This window comes from Coturnix japonica, chromosome 8 (genome assembly GCF_001577835.2).
Source record: "Coturnix japonica isolate 7356 chromosome 8, Coturnix japonica 2.1, whole genome shotgun sequence".
In the NCBI taxonomy this organism is placed as follows: domain Eukaryota; kingdom Metazoa; phylum Chordata; class Aves; order Galliformes; family Phasianidae; genus Coturnix; species Coturnix japonica.
Window position 1 is genome coordinate 21,836,077 of NC_029523.1, and position 15,055 is coordinate 21,851,131.

General features: G+C 40.1%; 1 protein-coding gene across 2 annotated transcripts; it reads left to right on the forward strand.

The window, feature by feature from the left end:
* The first annotated feature begins 1,947 nt into the window (after positions 1-1,947).
* SHISAL2A (shisa like 2A) lies at positions 1,948-13,351 on the forward strand. Of its 2 annotated transcripts, XM_015870615.2 has the most exons (4): positions 1,948-2,220; positions 7,699-7,838; positions 10,092-10,167; positions 12,349-13,351. In XM_015870615.2, the coding sequence occupies exons 1-3, from the start codon at positions 2,039-2,041 to the stop codon at positions 10,121-10,123; spliced, it is 354 nt and encodes a 117-aa protein (XP_015726101.1). In that variant the 5' UTR covers positions 1,948-2,038; the 3' UTR covers positions 10,124-10,167; positions 12,349-13,351. The 2 variants fall into 2 exon arrangements, with proteins under 2 accessions (XP_015726101.1, XP_015726102.1); XM_015870616.2 differs by lacking the exon at positions 10,092-10,167.
* The last annotated feature ends 1,704 nt before the right edge of the window (positions 13,352-15,055 follow it).

Here is a 15,055-nt window from a genome sequence, read left to right on the forward strand (position 1 = left end):
CTGTACCTCAGCTAAATGAGAGCAGAACCCAAGATGTATGATACTCTCTTCACATGTTTCTGTCCTTCACTAATACACAAGTCAGATAAGTCAAGTACCTAAAAAGATCCTGCTCTTTCCAGTACTGCTAACATGAAATCTACCTTTTTAGTCCTGTGAGTAACAGCTTCTCACTGTATTGTAAGCACACGCCTCTTAAACTTCTGTTCCCTGGCCAGTTTAAAACATCACTCTGCCGTCTGCATCACCCATATGTAACAGAACACACAGTCTACACCGAGTAATGTCAGTTTGAGTTGTAACTCCTAATCAGGACTAGCTACTCTACCATGACATGACTATTTTGTTTGATTACACAAATTCCCTCAAGATTGCTTTTGGAAGTAACTTATGCAGCTGTCTGCCCATTGATAATGGTTAAAAATAACTTTCTATGCAGATCTAAGATGGAGGGCTCAAGCTGATCTAGACAGCAAGTCCCCTCTAATTTTCTGCTTGTTTAGAAGCTCAGATAATAGAAACATATCCCACAAATGCTATGAATGAAGTACCATAAGAGCCATGATTCAGTCACAACACATAGAAACACTGACATAACTGAAATTAAAAAGCTACCTGCTAGTCTTTAGCAGACCATTCTGCTATATACATTCTGAATAAATTAATCCTCAATTTTATCATAAAACAACTGATCTGATTCTCAATTTATCTGAAAAACACAGGTGATCAGATTAAACTATAATCTCATAGTAACCCAGACCTTTTCTTTCTTGAAATCACATACCAAAAAAGAAATTAAGGGATAACCAACTAACTGAAGAATATTTATACTTTTAAACAAATAGACCATCCTAATGTAGAGGGAGTATATGCAGCAGTGGAAAATACCTGTGTTAGAACTGTAAATGACCACTGATGAGCACTGATTATCCCCACCTGGGATACTCCCACCCTAACCCTATAGTCACTGGTCCAGGTGCCCTATTTAAGTTAATGTCTAGGCAGTTCACCTTTTCTTAAGGTGCACTAGTCACATACTCTGATTCAGTTCTATCTCCGGCTGACTTAGTATACTACTGAGACTCTTAGATGAACTTTAAACGTGTGTTGTAACATTGTATACTATCTGTTGAATAGACCCTAGGTTTTGTACCTTACCTTGTCTAGGCCTTCTGATAGCAACTATTGCTGCTGCCAGCCTCACCCTGTTCAGGTGCTGTGGGAATGTATCCTGGCTGATGAGGACACAACATCTCTTCAAACTGCTGAAAACCCCACTTGCTTGTGGCCCATCTCAAGGTAAAACCTGAAATTAAAACATGGAGTATTATCTGAATTATTGTACTCTTGCAAAGTAAGTTCAGGCTCTCACTGTTGCACAACATCCTTTCTTCTTTAAAAACTTCTGTTTGAAGTGACTTTGTCACCTGTGCAACACTTGATCCAGCCTTTTTTTGCATCTAAACACGACCAACCCTGGCAGTGCCGAGGACTGGATCTTTGGAGGGGCTATATATACCCACTGCTCTCCAGAGGACTTTTTCTTATGCTTTCTGTGGGCCAAAACATACCCTGATGCACATGTGTTATCTCAAACTGAGATCTTGGGGAGATTCCCTTGCAGGTGGCTCTTTCCAGCACGGAATGCTGACTGCCTGGGTGCTACTCTTAAAAAGCACATTACAAAAAACCATGAAATGAAGACCATCCTGAGGCTGGTGTCTGAAACAAAGTATATAACGTTACCCTCACCAAACCGAGGGGCTCTGAGCTCACCCCCATCTCGTTTCCCAAGATCCCCCTGATGCTTACAGGCGTAGGGAGCTCCTTTAATTCTCTCTTCCATTTGGGACGTAGTGCTGAGGGAGAACCGAGCCCTTCCAGGCTCTTCTCTTCAGGACGCTTTTCCCGCCTCGCGGCGGTACCTGAGGAGCGCTGAGGGGCCGCCGCCTGCCCGAGCTCCGCCCGCCGCCGCCCCACCTCATTCCCACCCGGGTGCCGCCGGAGCCGAGGCGGCGAGCAGCCCCGTAAGAGCGCGATGAGCTCCGAGTGCAGCAGCTACCTCAACGCCGACAAGGTGCTGGTGAGCGGCTTCAGCTGCCCGCGGGTGGGAGGCGATGCCCGCGCCGTGTACTGCTGCGGCTTCCAGGACGTCAAGTACTGCTGCGATGACCCCCACAGCTTCTTCCCTTACGAGCACAGCTACATGTGGTGGCTCAGGTAGGGAAAGGGGACGGGAGAGCCGTGTTGGCCGGGACTTGTCTGTGGATCTGTGTTTGAGGCACTTTGAGACTTGGTGCCCTCGAGGGCAGTTGGTAGTGATGCAGCTGCTGCCGAGAGAGAGTTCTCCTTGCACCATGGTGGGTTTGAGGATGGATCCTTCTATTTGCTTCATAGTGCTTTCTGGGAGTTTTCTTAGTTTGCTTTTGCCCAGGGAGGTGGTGGGGTCACGGTCCCTAGAAGTGTTAAAGAACCATGATGTGGAACACAGGGCTGTGGTCAGTGGGATGGTGGGTTGGTTACAGTCTCCTCATCTCCACAGCGCTGCTCTGGAGATGTGCAGGCTAGAGATGGGTGCTCAGGGTAGGGCAATGTCTTGCACAGTGTCAAAATGATGCCTTCAGTCTTGGGCTCAGAATCCTGCAGATGTCTGCAGATGTCTGCTGTTCTTGCTGCAGGTTGACACTGATTTTATTAAACTGTCACTCAAACTTTTCTCTCGAGTTCAGGATTGGCAGTTCTGAATTGATGTAGGCTTGGTGTTGATTATTTTTATCTACATTGTGTATGTTGAAGCTCATCGCTGTTGCTTTAGACTCCTTGTTTGGTTTTCTGAGAGTCATCTGGCACTCCATGCCCTCATAGTGTTTAATCGCTTGGAAAAGACCTCGGGATCACTCAGATCTTCCTGTTGACATGCCCTAGACTCCAACAGGTTGGTGAGTTGGTACTATCCCCTTACAGTGATACTCATTGCTTTACACAAGTTTGTGACTGGAAACACTCTTGGCATAATGGTTTTAACTAGTCTTTTCATAGACCTTTGTGCTGCCCATGTGGAAGCTGGGTGTGCTAGTCTATAGTTCCTGGGTTCCCCTCTTGAGCCCTATGTTAGGCTGGAGTTGTATTCCCAGTCTGTCAGTCCTCTGGCAGTGGCCTCATGTTACATGCCTTGGTGAGCAGATTCATATTAGAATTCATATTAGAATTCCTTCAGTACTTTGCTATCCGGTGCTGTGGACTTGCATTCATTTAACTGGTCTAATGTAGTCTGGTTTGCCTGATACTGAATGTGAAAGTCTTCCAAGTATCCTCATCTGTGAAGAATGATACAGAATTACTCAGCTCCCCTGCTGCGTGATTGACGTCCCTGAGTGTAATTTTAACACTTTGCTCATCAAATAGCCATATTGTTTCAGATGGTATAATTTCTGATAGTCTGAACATTTTGGCCACAGGAACCATTTATAAGATGGGAGAACAACAGAAAGATGAAATTCAAAAATGATGTTCCTGCACTAGGATTGGATAGTACAGGGAAGGCAGATTAAGCGTGATTTTCAGAAAGTACCTCAAAGAACAAAATCCTATGAAAGACTTTAATGAAGCACCTCTCTGATGATCTCACAGAGACCTTTTAGGTTCTGAGAAGTGTCTGCTAAGCCTTTATCTGGGTCAGAACTTTGGACTATGGTTTTGATACTTCAGTATTCATTCCCTTGTTCAGTATGGTGGTCCTAAGTTACTGTAGCTAAATTCTGCCCTAACGGTCTTGTGTGAATCGAAGTTAATAAATGCAGTTTACCTCTAAGTGAAGTCACTGAATGGTTAGTGCTGAAAGCTGATCTCATAAGTGCTTTCCCAGTAACAAATCAAATGATAGATGTACTTAGTCTGTACAGCTTCCAGTGTAGTGTCTATTAAGACTCTGAAAACTAGGTATTTGCGCATAATGGTTTCACTAGGTGCTTAAAGAAAATATACCTCATGTCTTTTGCAATGTTTTGTTGATCATTACCTTGCTGGTCTTCAAACTGTTGCTTACATCAGAATGCAACAACTACATAACTAATTAACTCTTCAAAGTAATTCTAAATAAACCTTCAAATGATTCTTTCAGCTTATGAGGGCACAGACTTCAGGAATTAGCCAAAGTCAGTCAAGGTAAGTCTTTAAGCTGAAACTACTTGAGGATGGGAAGGAAGCTGCAGGATCCTCTGGGATAACTGTTATAACTTTTTTTTACTCCAGAACTTGCAATTTCTCATCCTGCATCCTTCCCCTGCTTGACTTTGCCCTTTAACTTGAAAGCAATGACTGAAGGCACCACCAAGTGGTCGGTGCTATCTCTGGGGTTACTTCTGTTTGGCAAATGAGTTTCTGTTTCTGGCAGCTATTGTGTACTTGTGTTTTTCCTTCTGTGAGAGACACGTTGCCAGACCACTTGGCAGCTCTGATGGAAGCAGCTCCCAAAGAAATCTTCAGCCTGGGCAAACTGAAGTAATTGTCTCTTACAGGCCTTTAGGGTTTTTTGTTGTTTTCTCCAAATCAATATTGTCTGGATGATGTTTAGAACTATATGCTTCACTTTGTGGAAATGAGTCCTCTTTTCCCCGGGCACTCCTATAAAAACCGATCTTTGTAAAGTGTTCCCTAACACTGGTTCTTGGAGCTGCTGCACAGTCAGAAATTGATCCTCAAGCAACACTGACATTTCATACTTTTAAACATATTTATCTACAATATTAGTAATTTCTTGGCTACCCTTTCATTTACCGGCACTTAAGATAAGTAACTTTTTTTTAACCTACATTCCCTTTCCACCTTTCTGGATAGCTTGATCTCTGAAGAAAAGTGATGAATGCTTCTTGAATCAAGCCAGGCATGCATGAAGCAGGAAAGGGAACATCAGCAAAGAGATGGGTGTGTAGAATTCACCAGAAGGTTGTATAGCTTCTGAAACCACACAAAAAATAAGAAAACCAACACCAAAAAACCCAACAGATGCTGCAAAGCACCAGTGAGCAAAGCACTGAACAGCTCACCCAGCAGAGTAACGTGCTGTGCATTTACCTGCAGTCGCTGTGACATCTGCTTTACCTCTGAAACTGGGTGGGAAGGGAGAGGTGCTGAGCAGGTTGAACTTGTACTGGACTGTGATGCTGTTGGCTTTGATCAGCACCTTTCCTTTTAAAGTCTTACAATTATTGTGTTACTGCTCAATCAAGTTGATTTTGCAAATGGTATGGCTTCTTTCATGATCAAAAAGCATTACAATTTCCATTCCAAATCCTTATATCTTGTAAGTTTTTTATAGTATTATTTATTTTACCAAAACTCAGGTAGGCCAAGTGTAGCTGCTGTTCAAGATGTTTAATTAACACTTGTAGAGCCACAGTGCCCTTTGGATCTGGGCAGGCTCTGCTTAGTTGAGCAGATCTTTGGGAGTTTGTTTCGACTTTCCAAAAAAAGCAAGTCTTTTGTTTGTTTGTTGGTCTGTTGTTAATGTGTTGGCTTTGCAAGTATAACATACAGCGCATCACTGCAGCAATGATATTAGGAACATTTGTTTCACTCAGATCCAGATGACTCATGAGCTTCCTTTTAATCTTTCAGTGGACGTACTGCATCTGCTCAGCCAATATTTAAATTGTTCCTGGTTGCTGTTAGTGTGGATGGATTAGTTTTAAGGACTAAAAATAGCAATAGGTTTCTGAGCCTCCACTGAAAGAAGTGTTGATGACCTACACAGCAGCAATCTGGACAGTAGCAGAGGGATCGCTGGGAACCTGCAGGCAGTGCAGCTTCAGCTCATACAGCCTCTGGCTATGCAGGTGTGTGTTAGTGCTTCACGTGTGCGGCTGGCACTGTGTAAGAGCAGTCCTGCATTGTTGTTGTAGAGTCTTAGGAGAGTGTTCTTCTGTCAAGCTTACCACTGCTCATGTTTTAAGTTGTATAAATGCCATCAGGATTCCTCACAGGACTTTGTAGCTGTTTTTATGCTAGATTATTGTTTGGAGGGTGGGTGGGTGGGTTATTAGTGCTACTGAGGCCACAGCTTTGGACAAGAGCAGCTGCTTAGTTTTCAACTAAATGTCTGTGATACCACAAGACTGATTTTGAAGATGCAATTTGAGACCTGTGGAATGCTGAGTGAACTTCAGTCACCCACTGCTTAAAGTCAAGATATGAGGATGGTGAAATGCTTTTTAATAAAGCGTTTCTTGATGGGTATGCAGCACCAAGTAATCCCTGTGTAAGATAGGGGACTTACTGAAGGACACCTTTATTTTCAGGGGAAGGTAATCATTAAAATGATGGATATTTTGGTATTTTGAGAGCTATCTTAATAAAATAAGAAAAAGTACTGCTGTCTTAAGATGCTTCAGTGCTCAGAGCTGTGGAAAGCATTATAAATTCCCCTGAGTTAACTCAGTCATTGAAGAAACAACCCCTACTCTTGAACTGTAACCCAGAATTAACCTTTAAGGAATGAATAATACACTCTGAGGGCTGTTAACTTCAGTACATTGAGAACAATCTGATATCAAAGTATTTTTAAAAGTATCACATACCAACTGTGTCTTAATTTGGGTTGGTTTAGGAAGTGAAATCTAGAATTTTGTGGTAACGGTTTCCATGTTTTGGGTAAGATCTCACACTGCTGCTGCAATGCAAACATTTTTAGTGGTGTGTAACCTGTTATATAACCTACAAGTCTTTGACCTGTAGTAGGAAATATGGGAGAGTTCTCCAGGAACTGCTTTTCTTTCCTATGCTTTGCATGTTATAAAAAGTAATGCGTGCAAGTTCTGTAATGATAATGCTACTGTGTTGCTCTGTGTGATGCACATCTGTGCTGCTTAATGTCATCTTCCTCCTTTTCTTGGAGGAGGCCTTTCAACTGAACTAACAGATGCCTGAACAAAAATAATATGTATTATAACAAATCAGAATAAATCAGGTATATATTATTATATCTTTAGAACAGCCAACTCTGCTTAACATTTGGGTAGGAGATGATGTATTTGTCATGCACTGCAGACTGTTATTTGAAAGGAATCTCAGATCAGGGCTCAGGAAAGCAAATTGTATGCTGTACTGCAATTGATCCTTTATTTTGGCATGGAAGTTTTTTATTAGGGAAAGCCTTAAACAGGAGTATTAGGAATAAGGAAGCTGCTAAAAAACATATGTATGTACATATACTTTCTTGCTGGGTGACTATGGAAGTAATATAAAGCAGCTTTCATCCTGCAGATGTAGCATCCTGAGAAAAATCTGCTGATAAAGGTTACAAAGAGGAGCGACAATGATCACAGCACTTCTCCCTGTTCTATGGAGCTGCTGGCAGGGCTGAATGTGGCTTTTGTTATCTTTTGTTGTCCTGTTTTCTTTGTTGTTTTTTCTTTATTTAATGAATGTGTCAGCCTTGGAGAAATCTGTTACAAAGGTGTTCTTTACTTAAAGTTCTCTAGTTAGCCTTTCTTGCAATGAAAGTGGCAGTTCAGACTGATGAAACAATGCCTCTATATAGATATATGTATCTATGCATACACTAAGTATTGAGCTTTAAACTTGTGTACAGTAAAAATTTTTGTAACTGAGTACATGTAACCCCCAGGCATTATTTTGATGTCTGTTTTAATGGGTATTCCAGCATATTTGTACACTTAATTTGTTTGTTTTCTCTCTTAGTATTGGAGCGCTTGTGGGCCTGTCAATAGCAGCAGTGGTCCTGTTTGCTTTTATCATCACTGTGTGTGTTCTCTGTTATTTGTTTATCAGCACAAAGCCGCGCAGCAAACTGGATACTGGTTTAAGCCTACAGATGGCAGGTAAGGCCAGTTGTTATTGACATACATTATCTCCTCCACAGTAAAAGCTTTATTTTGGCATCACAAATGTGGAAGAATCCAGCTACACATTTTCTCTCTCTGACATCTCTTCAAAATGATGTTACATTATTTTGCTGTTTTGTTTACTGACTGAAATCTGCAGTGAACTCAAACGAAAACATTTAGCACAAGCTTCCTCCTTATTAGTAGAAAGGGTCTAAAATTTGACAATACCTATTAAGGATGCAATAAACAAATCCCTTTATCGGCAAGAGGCTGAATGAGTTACTTTTAATTTCTTGTTTAAATGCATACATATATAATAATGCTTTCATTCTAGTGATAAGAAGCTCAAAAGAAGTTTGAAATGCATTTTCTTGACAGGGAGGGATCGTTCTTTTATGTTCCATAACTTTGTTCTGAAACTGTGCATGCAGGCACCTGTAGAAACAGTGCATGTAGTCTAATGGCATAGGAGAACCAGTGACTGCTTCTGAATGCTTCAGCCAGTATTTGTGGCTTAGATTTGAAAGGTGACTAAAAGCTTTGTTTTTCCACTCTTTCTGAAGAGGACCTTCTTGTTGGTTAGTTGAACTGACACTTTTTTTGTGTGTGAAAGAATTAATTACATATGCAGCTCAGCCAGTACAATACAGCATCTACCAGTAACAAACACCACTTCAAATTCAAAGTTTTTGCTAGCTTTTAAAATGCTTCTATACCTGAATGGCAATAGATGATCAGTGGGTTATTGTAATTATAACCTATTTACAATAGAAAGTACATCAATGAGTGTCTAACTCAGTCCACTTTACTATAAACTTCCTAGATCCTTTTTTTTTTTTTTCTTTTTTTTTTTCCTTTTTTTCCAGAGAATGCAGGTTTTGGTCTAAGAGCACTTCACAGGGCTCTCAGGAAATGCAGAGTCTCTTTTGAAGTTACACAAGCTGAGCAGGCATCCAAGGTGGAAGTCACACATTCAGCAAACTGCTACTAATCTGCAAATTGAAAACTTAACACTTATTCTAGAGAAAGGGAGCGGAAATAGGTTCTGCTACATAGAGGAGTCTAAATAAAACCTTAGGTTGGATTAACAGATTGTATAGTGAACTCTTATAAGATGACTGTATTCTAATTATAAACCGACTTTATACTTCTGAATGCTTTAGTACTCAACATTTTCTCTCAAGTTTTCCTTCTACATTATCATCTTTTAAGCCATTGCCAGGACAACAGTGCTGTTTTTCTCCTGGTCTATATTTCTGTGACAGAGTTGTTTGGCATATGGTAGGCTGGGAAGGAGACAGGTGCTATTACATTGCTGCTGTCAAATGCTTCCATCTTCCCTTTACAGACTTGACCCCTGCTGCAAAACCACATCCTGCTGTGGCATTGCAGAGCCTTCCTTTTTTCCCTAGTGATAATCTATTGTTCGCATTCTGTTTTAGTTTCAGGTATTAAGACTCAGGATGCTGAGAGATCTCTGCTTTTTCCTAACTGCCTCTGATGTTGTTTGGAGTCTTATACAGATTGCACTGCTTGTCCCGTTTTCATCTGTTATTATTTTGTGACTGTTCTGAATGCGGATTATTTCACATCCAAGTTCTGATAGTTTTAGCTGTTGATGAGGCAGACTGTCAAAGGTTGAAAACCTATTGCTTTGCCAAGGATGAGAGGTCTCTGGAAAAGCTTGAAGGATTTCACTGACAAGCCTGAATGCTTATCTTAGTCACCTGAGTTCCTTTTGCATGGAAGTAATGCAAAATCTTAGCCCCCTACCAAATGGCTGGTTAGCTGCTTTCAGGAGAAAGGAAGAATAAAAGCTCTCCTGACCTTCCAGCACTTTGATTTTTAGCATAATCTGTAGGCAACAAAAACTAGGTAAAAGTGACTGATGATTTTTGCAAAGGTGTGAGGGCCTGAGAGTTCTGATCTACTTTCATGAATTGGAAGTTTTTCTTACCATTTCTTTTAGGAGTCTGACTATATGGTATGAGTCCTACTTATACCTCAGCGCAGTCCTCTTCATCTTGATGCTTACTTTTCTAACACAAGTATGCTAGTAACTGCAGCCTCTTAGAGGCTCAGGAATGGAAAGTGGAATGATTGTGCTTTATCCCATCCTCTAAAGGTTGTGCAAGAAGATTCCAGGAATTGTTTTTCTCTAGTGTAGTGAGTGCATTTTTGTATGTACTTGTAACTAAAGGAAGAATAGTACCATTTGTTTTACTAAAAATGCTATTGTTTTTTCAGACAGTGAAACTAGAGGAGGCTCTATATGTTAAAAAATAGTTACTGGATGGATTCTACTAATGCTGTAAGGGAAAAGGTACAGTAAGAACATTTCATTTTACTCTATTGTATTTATATATACCCTCTGCCCTGCTCTGTATTGATTGATGTGGGTATAGTGTTTGTCAAATACTGTGGTTCCTCCTATGAGTTTTTAGCTTTCTGAAAGAAGAGTGGGAGACATTGAGTTGCATCCTCACAAACCTTATAACTGTCTCTATATACATGCATGCTCCTTTGTGGACATGAGCCAGAGAAGATTGCATTGCATTGATGCTGTTCTTGCACAGGAAAGTATTGACAGTGAGACTGGAAGAGTATTTCCAAAGAAATCTCTTCTTGATTTGCTTTAGCACAAATACTAATTCATGACTGTATGCTAAAGAAGACCACATTCCCCTAATGCTCTGTGTCCTTTCCCTGCTGTCTGAGCTGCCCTAGACCTTACTTAAGGCAACCACCATTTTAAGTTCTCATTCAGAAGAAGTTCTTCTGCGTGACCAAAGGTAAGAGCAGTGAAATACTTGGTTTAGTCATGTTCTGCTTCTTGATGATATTCTTATGATTGCTGAGTCCAGTCTAGTATAGGAATGAACAGGGTTATCATGCAAAAGAATGAAGCCTCATATACTGACTTGATTTCTATGCTAAAATCATGTTTAAAGGTCAAACTGCCTGTGGCACAGATCATGCAAAATAGAATTTAAAATATACTGCAACACCAAAAAAATGAGACTTGAGAGGAATTCATGAATAATGCAGATGACTTCAGATGGCATAAAATGTCCATTTCCCTTTCTGCAGGAAAGGTGGAAACTCATGGCAAGCACCCACAGAATGTAAGAATACATGCCATAGATCAGTATTATCTTTCACAGAAAACTAAACTGGCTTGTTTGCTCAGTGATTGGTCTTAAATCAGTAGGAAAGTAGATGGCCAGCTCCCTGTTCTGTTTTTTAATTGTACACTGCAAAAACAAAAAGCAACCCTGTGTGTTGTAAGTGCAATTACATCCTTCTTAGCACTCTTATCTGAAAAACAAGTTGCTTGTCCTCTTGTAAATACTTAGGAATAACAAAACTAATTTTGAAACTTCCAATCCCTCTGCATGTTTCCTCTGCAAAATCAGGAAAAAGGAAAAATGGGAAGACCTGTTCCCACAGCTGTTTGTAGAGAGAAAATGCTAAAATATCTGATGTGGGTACTAAGTGCTGAAATGAGATCACAGTTCAAGTCCGTGAATGTGGCACTGTTTTCTCTAATGAGCCTCTCATTCCATTGTGCTTCAGTTTGCCTACTGTATTCCATGTTATGGAGACCAATGTTTACGGAGTACCATGAAATGTAGCCTGCTGCATGCTTCATTACAGGAAGAGAGGCACAGGACAAAATTAAAAGGCCAGCTGCAAAGGGCTTCATTGTGTGGTTTGAATGCATACATAATATTAAGACTGAAAGCCTTGGAAGCTTTTTTTTTTTTTAATGGATGAATTGTACAATTCTGTTTTGTTGGCAGAATGAGACTGACTTTATCACAAAGATCCAAAATGCTCAAGATATCTTTCCTAGGCTAAAACAAGGAAAACCATGTTCTCAGCCTTCCAGAACTAGAATAGAGCAGCTGGGAACTTTCAGTGAAAGTGAGAAAAGGGGCTCATTCTTAAATATTTTTACAGGGAAATATGTTGTAGTACTATCCCAGTTAAATATTAACAGCTTGATTCAAGGAGTCAAAGTGCATTGTATATGATTTATGGACGATTCCACCTTGAGAGGGATTGCAAGACAACAGAGAATGAAACTACCATTCAGCATTATCTCAGTACCTCTGAGAAATGCTCTGAAATGTTAGATGAACTACTTAACTAAATCTTTTTGCTTTTCTTGTCTTACTCCGGCAGCATTGTGAATGAAGTCTCTATCACATGCAGGAATAAATCCCTTGCTACAAAACAGAGGAACAAAAGCAGATCTGCCCATCTACTTCCAGAGGAGGCATTTAGTGTTCATAGCTGTAGTAATTCCTTTGAGGAGTATTATTCTTCTCATGATAAATGTTAGGACTGTAGTTGGATGCTTGGAGGAAGTAATCCCAGTGAAATTGAGCTGTGTAGTTTGTTCTGAATTTGCTTGTAGGAATTCCTTAACTCTGGTTTTCAGCAGAAGAAAAACTTCCCCTGTTCAGTCTAATTATTAACTGTGCTTGTTATTTTGCAGGTACAGTTCTTCATCCTTCACATGGTGGCTACCAGAATAAGCTGCTGACAGAACCAAGTGGCTTCAAGAGATACTTCCTCAGCCAGAAGGATAGACTGTGACCCACAAGAACCTCACCAACTCTTTCAGAGTTTTTTCCTGGCTGCTACAATTGCAGCTGATTACAAGATGCCAACCTGAGGCTGTGCCAGGATATCCATTTCTGTATGGTTACTGTACTGGGGAGTATATTTTAATTTGCACCAGCTACTGCTGCTAATTACTTTCATGCAAATTGTTGTCTTATGCTGTGCAATTTCACTGGTTGAACAGTAGTCAAGCAGAGCATAATTTGTACACCCTGTTGACCAAGCTTTGTTTTAAATTTTCTTTGTGTGTCTTTGCATCATTAGTATGATCTTTAATCAAGTGTGATGGTTTGGTTCACAAACATGTGAATGCAGTACCTCAATAAAATCTGGCATTCACTTGTGTTGTATTTTCTTAATTTGTTACTTTCCCCACCTTAGTTTCCTCAAAGTTGTCTTAGATAACTTAAAATTATTGTGATGAGGACATTTCTTAACAAAATGAAGTTAATAAATAAAAAAAAGTCTGTCAAAGATCAGGAGGGAAAAAATGATTTTGCCAGTTTTGCTGTCTGTTTTCCTTTGAGGATTCCAACCTTGAGATTCACATGAATATATTCTTAATCTTAAACCAGAAGTCAAATTCTTTTCAAACAGAAGAGGTGATTGAAGTTGTTTAAATTTCATACTAACTTTTGAACTATAGGGCTTGTGATTTTTAAGTTATAAAGTAGTAAGATTTTGAACGTTGCAAACATGATGAGAGTCCTTAGTGACCACAGGAGTGTTGTCTACAGATACAGATAACTAGTTCTTATGTCTATGCTTGTCTATATAGCACATGTGTATGAAATCTCTGTAGAGAAAGAATCTACCCGTGTAACTCCTAGGCTGTAAGTCTCTCTCCAATATACTAAAATTTACATTTTAAGTTACCTTATAGTTTTGTAACTTCTTTATAGCCTTCTCATTTGTTCCTGTGCTTTTTTTCCGATGTGCATTCTTTACAAAAATAACTGTTCAAGAGCCTTGCTTTATATACACAAGAGTACATTTTGATGGTAACAGCAACACAATATTGAAATTTATTAGTGGAAACAATGTAAGCACAAATAGTTGCATGAAAATACCATTTTTACAGTTGATGTTTCAGGATTCTCTAGCTGAAGAGGCACAACTTGTAGAAAACAACAGCTTCATTTTTCCGCTTTGCTAAAAAGGAAGCTGGTGTCAATGGAAGGATCACGGGACTATTTTTAACAGCTCTGCTAAGCTGTTACTGAGCCATTCCAAGCAGCATCACCTAGAAGATTCTGTGGGATAAAATGAGCCAAAAGAGGCTCAGGCATTTGTTGGCTGTGGATGGACTTCTGCACAGAGGTATGGAGGTATTACAGTATTATACTGTATTTCACAGAGAGTGACCTCAAAGCGCTTGGAGTTGCTCAGGTTGAAAAAGGCTTTAAAGATCATCAGGTTCAACCAAAATCTAACCAAACTACCTTAACTTCAAGAGCCCTCCACTAAATCATGCCTCTGGCTTGGGGACAGGGAAGTTCCTTCATTACTCCCCAGCAATGAGAGTGTCTTGGTGGTTTCTTCTTTCAGTTCCTCTTTTCCAACCCACTCAGCCCACGCAGGCCCTAGTCTAGCTAAATCTGGCGCAAATGCTTTCAGTGCCAGGAATTGGCTGTCTCGGCTCTGGTTAGGGTAGAGTATCAATCTCAAAAGGGTACACAGAAGTCAGCTTGCTCCCAAGAATGAAGGGGATGGGATAGGGGAGAGCAGGAAGATGATTTATGTTGTCAGCTTTCATGCTTTATTTTATTTATTTAAATTTATTTATTTTATGTAGTCTGGATTCCAGAAATGACACCTTACAGTGACTTAGCCTTTTGCCATTATGCCTCTCTACATTCTCCCTCTTCTTTTCATGCAGTGTGTAGCAGATAGCCTTCATATACACAGGTGAGGACCAAAGAGTACCAAAATGGCTTTGCAGGTAGTTTTCAAATAGCTGTGGAAATCAGGCCGTAGGTCAGAACCATCCTGCCCAAAGTTGTTGCTCAGCCCATGGAGGAAAATGCCATGTTCTTCTTGTTCCTGATGACTACTTGATTCTACAAACAAATGTAAGTACCTTTCCCTTAATGAGTGCATTGCAAAATGGAATCATTATTCTTCCCTAAATGCATCAACCATAGAAATTTCAGTAAATTGAGTCTGCTTTTTCTACAACACTGAATCAAAATGTCAAACCACCACAACTCAATTATAGGAGAGGAAATAAAGCAACAGGCTGAATACCAGTAAGTTATTTACGAAATACTTCAAATTGCTACTGCCATAACTACCTGTGGGAAATGAGAACAGACAAGAGCATAGATTTGGATGTGAACTGACTCAGAGCAACTTGTCTGCAGTTATAGAATTCAAATTTTCACTCCTACTTATAGATCTGCCTTATAGGTCAGCTGCTCCCTTTAGTCTGTTACTGCTTTTACTGGAAAGTATTTTACTTGAGAAGTGAGGGGAGGGAAAGAAAGTCAGAACTCAAATACTCAGGTTTTAAAACAGGTAGAGGACCTTGTTTTTAAAATGTCTGTATATTGCCATTCTTTAAAAGAAAAAAAAAAATC

What these genes read in the sequence shown, in the direction of transcription:
- SHISAL2A (XM_015870616.2), top strand. Translation starts at nt 2,039, where the DNA reads ATGAGCTCCGAGTGCAGCAGCTACCTCAACGCCGACAAGGTGCTGGTG. An exon ending in AGCTACATGTGGTGGCTCAG is followed by an intron (nt 2,221 to 7,698) that starts GTAGGGAAAGGG and finishes TTTCTCTCTTAG; the next exon opens with TATTGGAGCGCTTGTGGGCC. An exon ending in TTTAAGCCTACAGATGGCAG is followed by an intron (nt 7,839 to 12,348) that starts GTAAGGCCAGTT and finishes GTTATTTTGCAG; the next exon opens with GTACAGTTCTTCATCCTTCA.